Source organism: Bactrocera latifrons, unplaced genomic scaffold (genome assembly GCF_001853355.1).
Source record: "Bactrocera latifrons isolate USDA-ARS-PBARC rearing strain unplaced genomic scaffold, ASM185335v1 scaffold_172, whole genome shotgun sequence".
In the NCBI taxonomy this organism is placed as follows: Eukaryota; Metazoa; Arthropoda; class Insecta; order Diptera; family Tephritidae; genus Bactrocera; species Bactrocera latifrons.
Window position 1 is genome coordinate 547,340 of NW_017535208.1, and position 17,633 is coordinate 564,972.

Genomic DNA, 17,633 nt, shown 5'->3' on the forward strand with positions numbered 1-17,633 from the left:
AGGCATAGAAAACGGTTCATTAGAATTTATTATTATTAAATGTGTTGGCCCTAATTTTGAGTCAAACCACTTTTTGTAAATGAGTGTGTTATATCTTTGGGAAAAGCTCAAGCTTTAAACTTTTCAAATGCAACCCTGGTATGCAACCGTACATTGATTGTGTGTAACCAATTTTATCACAGACATTGTTAGTGTTGTTGCTTTTAGTTCTCAATCCATTCAGGTTTTTGTTTGTATTTTTTCACTTTCTGCGGGCATCGGCTGATTTCTACCCAGCACGCAGTTCAGAATTTGAGTACACTTTTCAGTTGTTCAGTGTTTTTATATCAATTGTCGCGAGTGGTTGAGTTAGTTTGAGAGCTTTGTCATATTGACCAGTAGTGCAAACATATATGTATATTTCAGCCGGTTTCTATCAGAGTTAACTAACATTCAAAAGTATCCTAGTGATTTCGCTTATTAGATTAAACCAAGTAAATAAAGAAAGGTGAGTGTTGACAATAACTCATTGTATATATGTATGTATATAGGGGCATACACCGTAATTGGCGTGTGCAAAGGTGTTTTATCATATCTTCTATATCTGAATTTTGTTTGTTAAATCATTATTTACACATACGAAGGTAAATATTTACACTTATATAAATTTAAATACACATATCCACCCACTCTCATACATGCTTATCTGGTGGAATAAGATAAAGGAAGAGGCATTGTGGGTTGGTCCAAGTTATGTGCATGTACATATTTACATTTATATGTATACGTGATATTGCGAGAAATGCACTTGCATATAAACATAATTACTTAAACACACATATATGTATGTACACATGTACTGTAAGTAATTTTGACCTGGTTGCAATTTTAAGAGTCGCTTAACAATTTAATTAATTTTGAATGCCTATACTTGATATTTGACCCAAGGTGTGTTGGTTAATTCGCCGGCAGGTGGGTTCAATGTTCAACTGCCACGTCTCTCCAAGCTTAATACATGCATAAATACAGTCGTACATAGTACAATGTATGCAAATGCATTTGGACGTCCACAAAGGCGCCTTGTCCCAATATAGCAGTGCAATTCGGATTTAACAAGTTCCACTCTTTTAAGGGACTCAATGCGTTCCCAAAATTTAAACAGACAGTAGCATATCAAAATCTCTCTCCTATGAATCAATTAAACTAAATTATTTTTAAATTGTTGCCTTTATGTATATTTGTTTGTTAGTACAAACTGTTATATCTTCAGACACACCCTCGTTCCCAGACAGTTAAGTTATTTGTTTGAAATTTCCATAATGCATTTTAAATATAAAATGTACCGGTACATTTTTATTTTCATGAAAGTTGAAAAATGCATTGGTGCTCTCTGTCAAACAAATCACAACAGTAAATACAGTTTACCATCCACAAATTCGCTCGGAAAGAAAACTTAAAGCTAGAGAGCTTATAAGGATATGAGAAACGCGAAACTAGGTTTTGGTTAGGAAAAATAAGTGTTTAGTCAATCAATTGGCGATGTTCACTATTTTTAATAAAAAAGTTAAATTTCTTAAAAAAGATCCAGACTGCTCACATATTAACTTGATTAACATATTTAGGGAACCGAGCGAAAATAGATTTTTATCAGCAAGAATAAGTATTTAGTCAATGAATATGGAGATGATCACTTTTTTTTATAAAAAAAAAACTAAATTTCTTGAAAAAATCCAGACTACTCACATATTAACTTGAATATAACTTATACACATATACATATGTACATACTTCTTTACTTATTTGGACCTTGAAATGTATGCAACGATTAAACTACAAATTTATCTATACATAAGATATTTTTCAGCAACTTAACATAAGACTGTCAAGCCTCCGAGTGGCTGATAAGATTGTATATTATGTATTTCTATCTTAAATATTTGTTAATATTCACATAGCGACTTGCATGTAGGTACATGCATACATACATACAAAGACAAATATTAAAAAATAATAACAAAACTCTCATAACTTCCAAAACTCATTCGTCACTAATCTTTAATCGCAATTGTTATGAAATATTTCACGCGCTTTTGATTTCTTTCCGAACCAAACTTAATTGCTCAGTCACTGCAATCGCTTCCTGTGAATGTAGACAACCACTGATAAGATGAAGATTCCCCTTGCAAATAAATTAGCAAACAAATATTTAACAGATTTGCTTATGTCACACATTTATTTTGTGTCATAATTTTATAACCGTACATGTATTTTTAACAACAGAAGCCCATAATTTGTTAGGGTTCATATAGTCTCATAAAGTTAAAAGTTTAACTGAGAAGTAACTCATTTTTGTTTGTAATCTAACAACAATTTTGTAAACAAGTGTATGATTTTACTATGCATTATGACAAGTTGTGAGTCTGCTATATACATATATTTTTTTAACTTTATAACATTCGTACTTTTTTTATTTCAAATAAATAAGTCAATAAAATGTCATAAAACTTTCAAAACTCGTTCAAATATAATACCTAATTTTTAATATCTAATTTGTATGGCACAACATTTTTTAAAGCCAATACATTCCACATTGTTGATTTCTTGATATGAGTAGAATTTCGCTCACCAGCAAATCAGTGTTGCCGTTTTCTGCAAAAAGTATCAAAGTGGTACATTTGCGACAAACTGTTATTTGTAAGAAATATTTTGCTTTCAGCTCAAATAATATTTTAAAAAATTTATATATATAAACTAATTCAGTAAATTCTGTATTAAATGATACCTTAAAAATATCATCATAAAGTGTTATTTGCAGAAATAAAAACTTGTACACATATATTTAGAGTTTTCGAACTTGTCATAACGCATCCTAAAATCATACATTTTTACACTTGTTTAGAAAAATTGTTGTTGGATTACATACAATAATGAGTTTACGCAATTTCAATTATCAATGCTATGTTTTCGGTTTTTATAACTATAACTTTATATTTATTTTTTATTTTTTGGTTGTGTAAGTGGAGAATTTGTAATAGTACTATTAATTGTTATCTTACGCCACAATAGGTAACTATAATAGTTAGTAAATATTTGCATCTTATAATAAAAATATTATTTACTTATTAAATAGTAAAAGTAAATGTTGGTATACATTCATAAATAGCTTTATTCTCATAATGTGAACTTACAAATTAATTCTTAAATACGCAAAAAGCTATTACAAAAAAAAAAATACTTATGTACACATTTTCGGCCTTTTCCCTCAAAAACATACATAACATAACGGCAACACCGCAACCCATCTATCTGCTCAGTGAAATATATTGTATGTGAGTGTGTGTGTGTGTTAGGTAGGTTCTCAATTGTAGCCAAGCTGGATATGTATCGTGTCGTTGGGACGTAATCAGCATCGCATATTAATGCCGGCAAGTTGTGTGATAGTGCTCCTTACCTCATAAATTAAATGTGCTTAAGAGGTGTTGTGGTGTTATTTTGTGATATTTTTAGCGAGACCGTTCTCTGATAAAGAGGAAAATAATCAAAGTAATAAAAAAAAATATTAAATATAGGTGTCTGTTTGTATATATGAATGTAGGTTCTAACGAGAACTTTGTACCAATGTATTTGTGCATTTGTAGACAAATTGTATGCAAATATAATATGTTCGTGTGCCTGTGTGCAAATAAGTGTGTTCACAGTGTCACGTATGCTTATAAAATATTAATAAATATTTGGGTACTTCAAATGAATTTGTTGGAAGGAAATTAATTGTGGAACACATTTTAAATTAAAATATACAATTACTATACAATCGATACTAGTTATTGTATTTATTTAGCCAAGTTATCATTTAATTAGCATCTTTGACATACATGTACAAAAAATACCCGGAAAATGTAAATAAAAATCAAAATATTGTAATAATATATATAATTATTTATCAACATTTATTTTGTCGCCTTCAAAGTAATCCCTACCAGATGTAATACACTTATGACAACGATTTTTCCAGCCCTCGAAACACTTCATAAGCACTTTTTTCAAGTTTTCTTTTATCTCTTCGATCGACTAAAGCGAAGTGCCAATTTCAGTTTGGGGAACAAGACAAAATCACACGGAGCCAAAGCTGGTAAATGCGATGGTATTCATTGCTTTTTTAGCTTTAAATTCGATCATAATCGTACTCTTTTTCAAAAAAATTGAGCTTTATCGGGACGAGTCGAGCAAGAAGGCGTCTCAAACCCAAAACATCCACCAAAACCATTCGAACGGACTCGGGAAATATTTCGAGGTCTCTTGTCATCTCCTAATACTGGCCTGACGATTTTCCAGCAAATATATTCCTCACTTTATTAATAGTTTCATTAGTTGATGAGGACGACGGTCGTAGGATCTCTCGACCGTATTTGAAGGGTCTCATAGACTTATGTTTTTGATAAAACTGGATGCACCCCATATATCTATGTTTAGACGTGAAACACCGTCGTTTTGGAAATAGAGATCGCCCACGTCATTTTAATCAATTTCTCGAAAAAAGAGTCGTATCGTTGTTCTGTTATAACGCTCACCAATGAATACCAACGGCATTTCCGTGAAATTTGAAAGAAATAAGTCCCGATGATGCCGCCAACCGACAATTCGGATCAAATGGTAAATTTTTTGGGCCGCAATCACCGCAACAGCGACAATTTCGTTTGTTGACGAAGCTATAAGCCAGAAAAGGGACTCATCTGAAAAGTTTTCAACGTTTTTTTTTTTTTTTTTGAGAACGTCAGTTTGTGTAATAATCTTGAACAATTTCCCACCGTCCCATATGTGCATATTGGGAAAAAAATTTCCTGATTCCTAGACAAAAGATAAAAAAATGCCTATAATACCTTAGAGCCGCTCATTAAATTTATTTGTATTATGCAGAACTCGTTCAAAATAAAGTTTAAATACAAAATACAGAGCACCTATAAATTTGCACTAGATTATAGCTAAAAAGTGTACACACATACTTGCACTCGTAATTTTACAATGTGGCTGAAGCATTATCGAGTTGTGTTTGAATATAAACAAATCAGTATACATACTATAATATATGTAAATAGTTATGTGCATAAATTGCTTATCAGTATAATATATGAATAACATTGCGGTCTCTGAAGCTCTTAGAAAGTTTGGCCCAGCTTTGTGTCAGATTTTTTGGGCCCTCACTTATTATTTTTCATTCAGTTAATGATTTTTAATGAAAAGTTTTTGAGTAGAAAGACAAAAAATTTGTTACCATAATTTCTTTCCTGCATCGTCTTATAGCAAATGCATACAAAACATAAATATATACACACATATGTACATATGATTCCATCGAACATGTGCCACGCCAACCAAGCACAAGCAAACACTGCCATAACAGGCTTATCAGTTCAATTCTAGTAAAAATAAAAACAAATGCTGACCGTCTGAAGCACGCTGCCCATTGCATAATGCCTCAATAGCCACTTACAAAGAGCGTACAATAATAATTCTCGTATTAACAATTCATTGTGTAAAAAGTACGTGTTAAGATCATTACATGTTTCCGTTAAAAGTGTTATAATTTCACAAAAGAAATACGCACAGTTGAACAAAACAATTTATTCTGCAAAGTAAAGGATAAAGTCAATCAAAGAAGCGAATAATAAACGCTGCAGATATACATATTTATAACTATTTCACCAAAATGCACTCTTTACGTTGCGCTCGTTCATACACTCCAACTTTTTTGCGAGCTTTTACCGCTGCAATCTCGAACAACGCTGGGGTAAGGCAAGTTTTCAATGAAAAATAAAGAAAAAATGTTTTAATTCATATATTACATAGAACATATCAGAGTGGGTCATTATTGGTATAATTGATAGCATTCGTTTAAAACAAATATTTTTTTAATTTTTGCTGTAAATAAATATTAAATTAATTAAATGTATGTATGTATATACGAGAGTGAAAATATGATTATAGTATACAGCTTCGAAAAAGTAAACGCTTAGCAGGCCAGCAAACATATAAAACTAATTAAATACAATTCATACCATATGAGTATTTAGATGTCTGTGATTTCGCAAGAATGAAAGAAGTTTTTTTGTGGAGTCTTAAACTTCTCTGTGATTGATATTCCTTCCTTATAAGTTAATTTATATAATATTACCCTTACAAGTAAGCATGGTTCGGGAACTTTACGTGTTTGTCATGTCGAACATTTTTTCCATTGACTAGCAATTTTATTTATGAGTTCTAACTAAGGTTGCTGCAAGAGTAGACCGACGGCAAACGACGCCGTATTTTTTTCCACTCTTTCGAAATTTATCTTCAGTAAGGTTTGCTATTTCGTTATGGAAAGATATATGGTCCAACAGCGAGTCGAAATTAATAATATTTACTACAGAAATTCGGAGCCAATTTATGGTCGTCATAATCGTCCTGTCAGATCAACAATTAATCGTCAAGTGGAAAATTTTGAATCCACAGGTACAGTGCAAAATGTTCCCGTGCCAGTGAGACAAAGAAGCACAAGTTTCAATTGAGGAAGACCCCAATCACACGTCCTTCTCAAACGTTGGACACCTCTGTTACGTCGTTATCTGGGCCTACATCCTTACAAGATCTAATTGATACATGTATTGAAGCGCTTGACCGTCAGAATCGTCCTATGTTTGTGAATTGGGCTGAGCAACAACTTGAAAATTATCCGGATTTTCATCTGGCTGAATGGCTTCGTCAATAAACAAAATATGCATTATTGGTCAGGCTGCAATTGACACTTACTCTATGAGTCACCATTGCATTCCGAAAATTTACGGTTTGGTGTGGTTTATGGGCCGACGGTGTGATTGGACGGTACTTCTTCCGTGATGATCAAAACCGATACGTTACTGTGAGCTGGAATATGGACTTAGACAATACGTGGTGTCATAATCGATTTATTGTTTAGTTTGCTGAATGCCTTATCTCGCGAAATGGCCCAGTCAGTTGGCAGCCTCGGTTGTGCGATTTTTATTTTAATGATATGTTTCAAAATTAGTTCGGCTAAGTGACCGCCACGGTTGGCTCGAATAAATGCCAGCCGAGGTTCCAATTTACGACTTCTTTTTGTGACAGTTGAGGCGGTATGTCAGCGCGCCATTCTCTTGCCAGGCGTCAATCTTCTCAGACAAACTGCGTAGACGAACGACTTCACACAACCCCACAAAAAATAGTCAAGCTTGGGTAAATCGCATGATCTTGGAGGCGAGGCAAAAATGTATTCTTTCGTTGGATGTGTGTCAAATAGAGCCGTTTTGTTAGAACCAAAGATCGGCCACATCAATATTTTCCAATTCAAACTCGTAAAGTCATTATACATGGCCCTATAGCTAGCTTCATTTTGTTAGAAATATGAAAAGTGAGTATCATTGCTGAACAAAATTTTTTTGTGAAACCTCTTTAGGGCCCATTTGAAAACGTTTTTCCGTAAAGAGTCTGGCCATTATAAAATCGCAAAGCAAACTGAGTATAACTGAAGTAATAGCTTTCAAAAAGACGAACTCTGAAAGAAGTATTGCTTCATTAAAAACAATACGTCTAAACTGAACAGAGTCCATGTCGTTAGTAATGTTAAATTTTCATTCCTCAGAGTATATTTTCAATTCCACGTGACAATACCTAATCTGGTTTCAACAGATTTTTCAGAGAAAGGATAATAAGTTAAATTAGTAAGATCTTATAAAAATAGTTTTCTTCAAAATACATTAATTATGTTATAAATAAATTATTTCATATGTTTATATTTAAAAAAAAATTCACTGCCACTTACATACATAATTACTATCCGATAAAATTAAACAAATTATTAAGAATTTTATTTTTCATCTTTTAGATGGCCAACAAAATTCGCGCTGGTCCCGTTGTGGACATTCTCGGCGATGAAATGACCCGCATTATTTGGTCCTCGATTAAGGACAAATTAATTTTGCCTTTCCTCGACATCGAGTTACATACCTACGATCTTGGCATGGAGTATCGTGACAAAACTGAAGATCAGGTCACAATCGATTGCGCTGAAGCGATTAAGAAATACAATGTGGGTATTAAGTGTGCCACCATCACTCCTGATGAGAAACGTGTGGAGGAATTCAACCTGAAGAAAATGTGGAAATCACCCAATGGCACTATACGTAACATTCTTGGCGGCACTGTTTTCCGTGAAGCTATCGTCTGCAAGAATATTCCACGCTTGGTTTCTGGTTGGGAGAAGCCTATTGTTATTGGCCGTCACGCGCACGGTGATCAATACAAAGCTACAGATTTCGTAGTACCTGGTCCTGGTACATTGACTCTCACTTTCAAGCCAAGCGATAGTGGTGAAACCATTTCACATGAAGTTTACCAATACAAAGGCTCCGGCGTCGCCATGGGTATGTTCAATACAGACGATTCCATTGTTGATTTCGCGCATGCTTCTATGAAGTATGCGATATCACGAAAACTTCCACTGTACTTGAGCACAAAAAATACCATTTTGAAGAAGTATGATGGCCGTTTTAAGGATATATTCCAAGAGATCTACGACAAGCAATACAAGAAGGAATTCGAGGCGCAAGGTATCTGGTATGAACATCGTCTGATCGACGATATGGTTGCGTATTGCATGAAATCAGAGGGCGGTTTTGTTTGGGCCTGCAAGAACTACGACGGTGATGTACAATCCGACTCAGTTGCACAAGGTTTCGGCTCACTCGGTTTAATGACATCGGTGCTAATTTGCCCAGATGGCAAGACTGTCGAGTCGGAGGCGGCACATGGTACAGTAACACGTCACTATCGCATGTACCAACAAGGCAAGGAAACCTCAACCAATCCCATCGCGTCGATCTTCGCTTGGACTAGAGGCTTGTTGCACCGTGCACAATTAGACAACAATGAAAGCTTAAAGCAATTTGCCGAAACACTTGAGAAGGTGTGCGTAGATACCATCGAATCGGGTAGCATGACCAAAGATTTGGCAATCTGTATCAAGGGCATGAATAATGTGCAGCGCAGCGACTACTTGGAAACATTCGAATTTATGGATAAGCTAGCAGAGAATCTGCAAAAAGCTCTTGCGAAGTGACTACCTGAAGCAGAGCAGCTTTATGTAAAGGAAAGCTGTTCGCATCTTTAAGATGCAAGTGATGGTTTTGTAGAATGTAAATGTGAAACTTTATAAGATTTATGCCCAGTGTGTTATATATTTTTTCACATCAGTAAATTGTTTACAACTTCAAAAGATCAATAAATGCTTTTATATTCAATAAATGTATGTAGTACTCTGAAAAAGTGGTTTTATTTTTTTAATAGCAGTACACCACTTAGACACCAGTATATCACATTTTCAACTTGTAGCTGGATATCAGCATACACACGGGCGAAAAGGTTTTTTTTTTCATTTCGGAAAGATGACATGGGTTCCACTGAGATATCAATGATGTTAGCTCACTCAATTTTCTTACTCTCTCATTTGTGCTGGTAGTGTCTTTTCAATACAAAAATTCTTTTTTACTGGCGTAGACATCGCTTACGCGGTTTTAGCCGAGTTAGCAGCAGCGCGCCAGGCGTTTCTTCTTTTCGCAATGTGGCGCCAATTGGAGATTTCAAGCCAGGTCCTTCTCCACCTGCTTTCCAACGGAGTGGAGGTCTTCCTCTTCCTCGTATATTCTCTGAACTGGTGTGTTTTCGTCCATTCTGACGACATGACCTAGCCAGCGTAACCGCTGCTGATACCAATAATTGAAAGCTTTAAAACTATTGCATTAAATATCATGAAACTTTAACACTGTTCTTCTTCTTTATTTTCTTAGACACCGCTTACGCCATTATAGCCGAGTTAACAAGTTAACAGCAGCGCGCCAGCCGTTTCTTCTTTTCGCTACGTGGCACCAATTGGAGATTCCAAGTGAAGCAAGGACCTTATCCACCTGGTCTTCCTCTTCCTCTGTTTCCCCCGGCGGGTACTGCGTCGAATACTTTCAGAGCTGGAGTGTTTTCGTCCATTCGGACAACATGACCGCAGCCGCTGTCTTTTAGTTCGCTGAACTATGTCAATGCCGTCGTATATCTCGTACACCTCATCGTACTACCGACTGCGATGTTCGCCGTTAACAATTCGCAAAGGGCCATAAATAGTCCGCAAAATCTTTCTTTCGAAAACTCATAGCTTCGACTCATCAGATGTGGTCATCGACCATAAGTTTCGACCATATAGCAAGACGAGAATAAAGAGTGACTGTAGAGTTTGGCCTTGGTTGGTTGAGAGAGGACTTGGACTTAGAAGTTCACGCAAGTAAGAAAAGCTCTCTGGGCGCAATTCACTTGAGAGTAGCCAGAGGCGGTTTTTTTGGCTGAAGCAGGTCACACCTCCGGTCTTAGATCAAGTATCCTCTGGGTAGCCAAAAAAATATCCGATTGAAGGCATAACATCCGCCACCGTAGTATGTATATTGATAACATTTATATATAAATGTAAATCCATAGCTTTTTATGTGTTGGATTTTAAGTTCTTTGAAATCTGGACGCCTAAGTAATAGTCTACCAGTCGTGAAATTCCGTCTCCCACATCCAGTGCTGAGTTCCAAACGATATCGGTAATTCGTACTTAAGCGAATGTGAATATGTATTCCCTACCCTCAGCTGTACATTCCAAAAGGTCTTTAACCCATCGGAAAACAAATGTAGTAGTAGTACATTTTCATTTTACTTTTTAAAATTTCTACTGTCCAGTGCGCGCTGACAGGCGCTTCTATGGCTTCTATTGAACTGTGGAAAAACTAAAACTTATTAGATTGGCGGAGGTGCTAGTTTTAGTCTTTCGGTAATATCCAAACGTGCAAGATGCTTGCACCAATAAGCGCGTGGAAAATTAAAAACAAAAGACACTAATTTAATATACCCTTCGCAAGGACCTGCATTGATTTTGAAATTTGCTATACAACCGCAAAAAGTATTATTTTGTTTTATTTATTGAAACCTACATAAATATCGCTAAGTTGAATTTGAATTTGGATATGCAAAAAAGCAAACATTTATTAGCAAAATGTGTGAACTTTACATTAACCATATTGCTATTGGTGGGATATGTTTCGGTGCCGGTAAACGGCTATCCTTCGAACACGTTTCGCGATCTCGATATTTGTAATCATTGGAATGGACGTCGGCATTTTCTGGAATTGGGCGAACGCGGCGACTTGCACGCACGCAATGTGACCACATCGGCCTTCCGAGTGTGTAACTACTTTCGATCCTCTGTTTTTCCCCCCAATAGATATTTTAAAGTATTTCTTTTCAATATCGTAGAGCACGCTCTTCTCGCCCACAAATCCCAGCCAAATGAAGAATCGCAGTAGCACCGATATTTGGTATCAGTGTAATTTGGAGCTTGTAACCTGTGCTGAATGCGTCATCCGTATAACGTTCATTCACGTTAACTTCTCAAAAACATGCGAACGCATTGCTAATTCCGGTATTGGAAAATCCTCATTATGTCCTTGCGAACACATACAATTTTCAGAACCTCCTTATGATACCACACTTTCGGGGCAGGAATTCTGCGGTGATGGCAAAGTCTTTCGCAGCAAAACGCGTACATTGTTGCTGAAATTTTTTTATCGCGCCACCAACAGTCATGTATTTTCGCTACAATATTTCTCGGAAAGTATGTGATTTTAACCCTCCCAAACATTTTTTTTATTACAATAAAATTATATTTGCATGTGTATTCCAAATCAGGAAATGTTAAAATTGTCAGCGGCTCACCAAGACAGGCGATAATCAGCAACTACTCCAAAAATGAGCCGCATGTCATATCAACACCTTATTTCCCAATGCCGTATCCGCGAGATTACGGCATCGAGCACATACTAACGTGTGAATCGGAAAACTGTCAAGTTCGACTGGATTTTACCGACTTTCAGTTAGGGCTCACTTCCACACTGGAAATATTTGATTCGAACGGTCAAATGTTGGACTCGTATACCGGTGAACATTTTCGCCCGCCCATCACTATTAGCAACGGTAAATCACTTTTACTTCAATTTCGTGGAAATGGCAATACCGGTGTTGGGTTTCGCGGTGAAATTACTTTTGTCTCATCCAAGCAATTGAAAGAAGACAGATTAGTTCCATATACAGGTAAGTCATAATGATTTTGAAAACATTAATTAAATCACATACACTAAAATTTCTCTTAACCGTTTCTAGTCGACACTATAACTAGATGATGTAAGAACACACGTTACAAAAATTAGAAAACAAAGCTTGTATAGTTTAAATTCTAGTCTAGGAAGAATACCAAAACTCTGAAAAGATGAAATATAAATAATAGAATTAGGACGGATTAATTGCCGTTTATACATATCCTTAAGAGTTCCTTTATGAAGAGAGGTCACTAGCAAGCAATTGAGATGTTATTAAGTTGAGTTCTTTTATGTGAGTTAAATATCCAGTAAAACTTATGAGTTAGCTCCATTAAACGAAATCGTCCCTGGGTTGTTGGCATATACTATACACTTGACGTCCCCCACAAAAATAGTGCAACGGAGTCAAATCAACCAAACGTGGTTTTCAATAAATCGTTTGTGACATTCGCTGTGTGGTTTGTGGCGCCGTCTTGTTGGAATCACATGTTGTCCAAGTTTAAGTACGGCTCTATGACGCCGCCGACCCATAAACCGCACCAAACCGTAGTTTTTTCGGGATGTAATGGCGACTCATGCAGTACGTGGGGATTGCTGTCTGACCAATAACAAATATTTTGCTTATTGACGAAACCATTCAGCCAGAAATGCGCCTCATCACTGAAGATAATTCTTCCATGAAAATCCGGATCATTTTCAAGTTGTTGCTCAGCTCAAATTCACAAACATACGACGATACTGGTGGTCAAGAGGCTTTAGTTCTTGCGTTAATTTTATCTTGTAAGAATGTAGAAAAAGATCTTTTCACAAAATTTTCCACAACGTGCTCAACGCTTGAAAACGATATGTGGAGTACTGATTTGGGTCTTCCCCACTGATGTGCTAGCCCAGCAATAATTTTGACACTAAAGGCACTTTATTGTCTCAATGGCTCGGGAACATTTTCTACTATGGATGTGGATTAAAACTTTTCCACTGGACGCGCAATTGTTGATTTGAGAGGTCGATTATGACGACCATAAATTGGACGTAGCGCTCTTAAATCTGAGGTCATTGACTTTGAATTTCAGTTGTAAATTTTAGTAATTTCGTCTCGTTGTTGGATGGATGAAGAGAAATGTCAAAAGAGCGGGAAAAAATATAATTCGCCGTTTGATGTCTTCGATGAAAATACGGATCATTTTCAAGTTGTTGCTCAGCTCAATTCACAAACATACGACGATACTGGTGGTCAAGAGGCTTCATAAATTTTAGTTATTTCGACTCGTTGTTAGATCGTATGGCTTTCCATGATGAAATGGCAAGTCTTACTGAAGAGAAATGTCAAAAGAGCGGAAAAACTATAATTCATCGTTTGATGTCCCTATCGGTCTATTTTTTGTAGAGTCCCAATTGAAAAACCCATTACTTCTTAATCGAAAAACAGCTAGCAAAAGTCAAGAGGAAAGATTAGTTTATGTTAGAATATATGTATATACTTATATGTATTTTGACTATATATTACATATATACACAGACATTTATTTACTCAATAATAATAAGCACAAATAACTTCTTCTATCAACATTTTTCGTACCGCTTTATGTCGAGAGCTAATGACTGATGCCTCCATTGATTTCTTAATTGTAAAATTTTGTCTACAAAGAATCAAATCCAAAGTTAAACACGAAACCATTGCAGATAGTAATAAAAACATTTGAAGGTCTTCCATGTTATTATTGCCTTTTTTACATTATTCAAGAAAAAAACTTACATATACTACACATGTTAATATGAATGAGAGACACAGGTAGGTGAGTACTCACAAACGTGGAGAAAAACATCGGATAGCCATGGGGAGGTTAGCATTTGACCTAAAATTAAATGTACTGAATTTCCGTGCAAGAAAATCAATGCACTCTGTTTGTTTTATTGACTTTTCTTTGCTTACGTATTTCTTTCGATTTGCGTACATAATATTATTCTTCTTCATTGGCTTTGTCGGCAATTTAGCCTTGTGCCAATGGCTTAAGTCTTACATGGCCGATGTAATTAGCTTTGTACTGGACAAACAAATAACATGCGACTAGTATTAACAAACATAAGAATAAAGATAAAGAAGTATGAAAGCACTAGTTCAGGAACAGCCAAATGCCATATAATCTCAAAATTTTCAATGATTAAATGAAGGAAGTGGAAAATACTTTGAGACGTTATAAAATCAACGTAAAACATTATCCAAAATTATCATTTACTAAAAGTAGGCAGTATCACGACTCATGTAGTTATAACACGATTTAATATATAGTATACCAAAAAGTTAGAAAACCCCTTTAGTTGAACTAAATTTCGAGTAAACAGGTATAACACTACTATCTTTTTAGACTGCGGCGGCATGGTGTCTGGGCCAGGTGGTGCAATCACTATGATGAATATGATTGAAAATAGCACCGATGTGAGATTCTATGACTGTATATGGATAATTAAACCCGGCAATAATTACATGATGATGAAGACACACATATCGTTGCGAGTCGAGGAATTTCATGGAATGGCTTCACGCTCCGATCTCACCATACGTCAAGGCACCACATCAGATGCAGCTGAAATAGAGAGTGTTGTTTGGCCCAATAATGGTATGAGTAAGGAAAGTCATATTGTACCGGTATTAACGGGTTACTACATACGTTTACGTGGTGTCTTCGGCATGTCATCCAAATTAGCAATATCTTATAGTGTGTTCAACTACTTAAGTAAGTGTGATCAAGAAAACCAAATTTTATTTCAATTGAATTGGTAAATAATTGTTGATCTCTTACATAGATTGCTATATTGGATCTGAATTCCTGTGCGGTAACAACCATTGCATCTCAATTAGGTTACACTGTGATGGTTTCGATCACTGTGGCGACGGCTCAGACGAGCCAGAGTCATGCGAGGAAGATTGGGCTCATCTACAAAATGATCGCCGTTGGTATTCACATAAACCGAACTACTATTTTCCCAAAATTGAGCAGTACCCTGACTTGAAAACAGCAACCGGAATTTTTATAATAAGCACACTGGGCATATTTGCCGTTTTAACGGCTTGGATGGTCATATTATATCGGATGGGAGTTAGAGCACGCCATCAGCGCGAGTTGCAAAACCATCTGCAAACCATAAGTGAATTATTGGGTAAGTATGAAAGTAAGTATTGGACTTTTAACACAATTTTCCTCCACCAGATCGACAAGAGGAGATGACACCAGATGAACCACCAAGCTATGAAGCACCACCAGATTATGAGGAGGTTATAAAGGTGGGCATGGAACATGAGATACGTGATGCGCGACAACGACAACGTCGTCGCCATCATCACCACTGTGGACATGCGACCTGCGTGCCGCATACTCATGTTTGTGAGCGTCCAACAACATCGGCAGCTGCTGCAGCTCTAGCTCTCGGCGGCACAGTCGACACAGACGGAGCAGCAATACCTGATACGGAAATCTGCAATGATTTAGCCAATCGTGTACTGATGGCCACTGCAGCATGCGGTAATAATTCATGTTTTTTTTTTGACGAAACGCATTTATTTACATCTTAAATATCATGTGTGCCCTTTCACTAAACATATGTCCAAAGAGCTCTTCAAAGGCTAATATTTTTTTATCCATTTAATCTAAGAATCACGTTTACAGGCGCTGCGGGCGCGTCAGAGCCGAGCTCAACTACACAGGCATGCTGTTGCTGTCAATCCGTGGGGATTCCAACGTGCCCGGCATCGCTACCCATTGGGTGTGAATTATCCCCTACCATTGGCGAGCAACCGGAGGCTACAGCCAGCTCGTAAGTATACTTGTTCCCAACAATTTATGGTATTCTTATTGCGTAATATGTATGTAGTGCCGGAACACCGAGTCAACTTGAGGAACGAAGTGACGAATTTCGAGATGACTCACTCAATATATCGCTCACTCTAGGCATACCACAAACAACAATGGCCCTCAGCGAATATAGTAAGTATTTTAATTACATAGCATAACATATACCTGTACATATGTATATCTATAGAAGATGGGAGGTATTGAATATAATAGTTGACTTTAAATTCAGCATAGATTGTGATTTCATTGATCTATGATTTATCATTAGATTCAGCTGCTTCATCTCGTCCAAAGAGCACTACTAATTATAGCGAGCAAACTTATTTGAAACGTTCATGGATTGTCGTAAATAACGGTACACATAACTACAAGGTTCAACGTTTGCGTCACACTTTCTCGGTGCCCGAGTCATTCCCTTTTGATGCTTATTGCCCTGATGTACTAAACTACGGCACCAATCTGCCACATGAACGGTAAGTTTAGAATTTCTGAGGACGTAGACCTCATCCCAACCTTCTGTCTAAGTCCATCAAATACAGTAAACACTCACTCGACTCATCTACTTTGTAGACACCTTTTTCTCAGCAATGCTAGCAACTTTGGTTCGGAGTTATCGCGAGATCCTTCTGCACACTGCATCAACACACGGCGACTGCATCAACAGTCACATCAACCGCAATCAGCTCAGCAACAGCGTAACGCAACTTTACAAGTTTGCAATGACGATTTTTTTAACACCACATCCACCGATGTTTGCATCGCATCTACAACTCAAAATCAAACTCACAAAAATCACTCAACTGATGCAGGGTATATACGGGATCATATGCTACGCAGCGAAACGGATAGCGACTGTGAGCGTGATGTATCTTGTTTCGGCGCAGTAAGCCATCGTATACATGCTCGACGTTCTCACGGCAGACGTCACGTGCGCAGCAAATCATTCACGAACTCTACCAGCAGCCAACAACGTCATCATCAACGGGTCGCCAGCTGTGGTGGTGGTGTAATGAGAAGAAGCTCGTCGGCCGATTTGCTATTACGTTTAAGCCCAGCCACTTCACCTAAGCAGGAATGCAATAGTACAAGTGGAAATAGACAACAACACTCAAAGCATGAAGAACTGATATTTTTGATTTGAGGTGTGTTCTAAAAGCAGTACATCTGGGTGTTTGGAAGTGGATAGAAGATTGTTTATCTGATGAAAATTATTATTAAAGTAAGAAGGTGGCTAATGTAGGAGTTTCAGTTCGTCATTTGGATCTCTTTCAGTTTTTGGATGTGATTTAGCTAATAGTTTTATATATTATTAAATTGTTATACTCATAAATATTATTATTTATGTACATACATAATTTCCCTTGGTATATGTATTCTGTATGGTCATATCCACGCCAACGGCTCCAAATATATTCCTGTGGCACTTACTTATTTATAAAACAAATATTAAATTATTGTATGTACCTAACCAGAGAAAAACTTGAAAACCAGAGAAAAAATAATACACATAATTTCATAAGTAAAAGACATTATGTTTTCTTCATAATATACTATTTTGGAGGAATGGTCCCAGTAAAAAGTTCAATCCACTAAACGAAAATCATTTTGCTCTCACCTTTCTTCTGACAATGATCAAATT

At 36.5% G+C, this 17,633-nt stretch overlaps 2 protein-coding genes across 5 annotated transcripts; both read left to right on the forward strand.

Annotated features, from left to right (window-relative positions):
- The first annotated feature begins 281 nt into the window (after positions 1–281).
- Positions 282–9,294, forward strand: LOC108967031 (isocitrate dehydrogenase [NADP] cytoplasmic). 3 transcript variants are annotated; one of them, XM_018930242.1, is made up of 2 exons: positions 282–487; positions 7,856–9,294. In XM_018930242.1, the coding sequence occupies exon 2, from the start codon at positions 7,856–7,858 to the stop codon at positions 9,086–9,088; it is 1,233 nt and encodes a 410-aa protein (XP_018785787.1). In that variant the 5' UTR covers positions 282–487; the 3' UTR covers positions 9,089–9,294. The 3 variants fall into 3 exon arrangements, with proteins under 3 accessions (XP_018785787.1, XP_018785788.1, XP_018785786.1); XM_018930243.1 differs by lacking the exon at positions 282–487 and adding an exon at positions 3,389–3,522; XM_018930241.1 differs by lacking the exon at positions 282–487 and adding an exon at positions 5,497–5,764.
- Positions 9,295–10,825: 1,531 nt separating this feature from the next.
- LOC108967032 lies at positions 10,826–17,519 on the forward strand. Of its 2 annotated transcripts, XM_018930245.1 has the most exons (10): positions 11,019–11,234; positions 11,308–11,665; positions 11,740–12,141; positions 14,510–14,878; positions 14,949–15,302; positions 15,353–15,664; positions 15,809–15,956; positions 16,014–16,126; positions 16,263–16,467; positions 16,565–17,519. In XM_018930245.1, exons 1-10 carry the CDS (start codon positions 11,019–11,021, stop codon positions 17,133–17,135), a joined length of 3,048 nt encoding a protein of 1,015 aa, XP_018785790.1. In that variant the 3' UTR covers positions 17,136–17,519. The 2 variants fall into 2 exon arrangements, with proteins under 2 accessions (XP_018785791.1, XP_018785790.1); XM_018930246.1 differs by lacking the exon at positions 16,565–17,519 and having other exon boundaries at positions 10,826–11,234; positions 15,795–15,956; positions 16,263–16,354.
- The last annotated feature ends 114 nt before the right edge of the window (positions 17,520–17,633 follow it).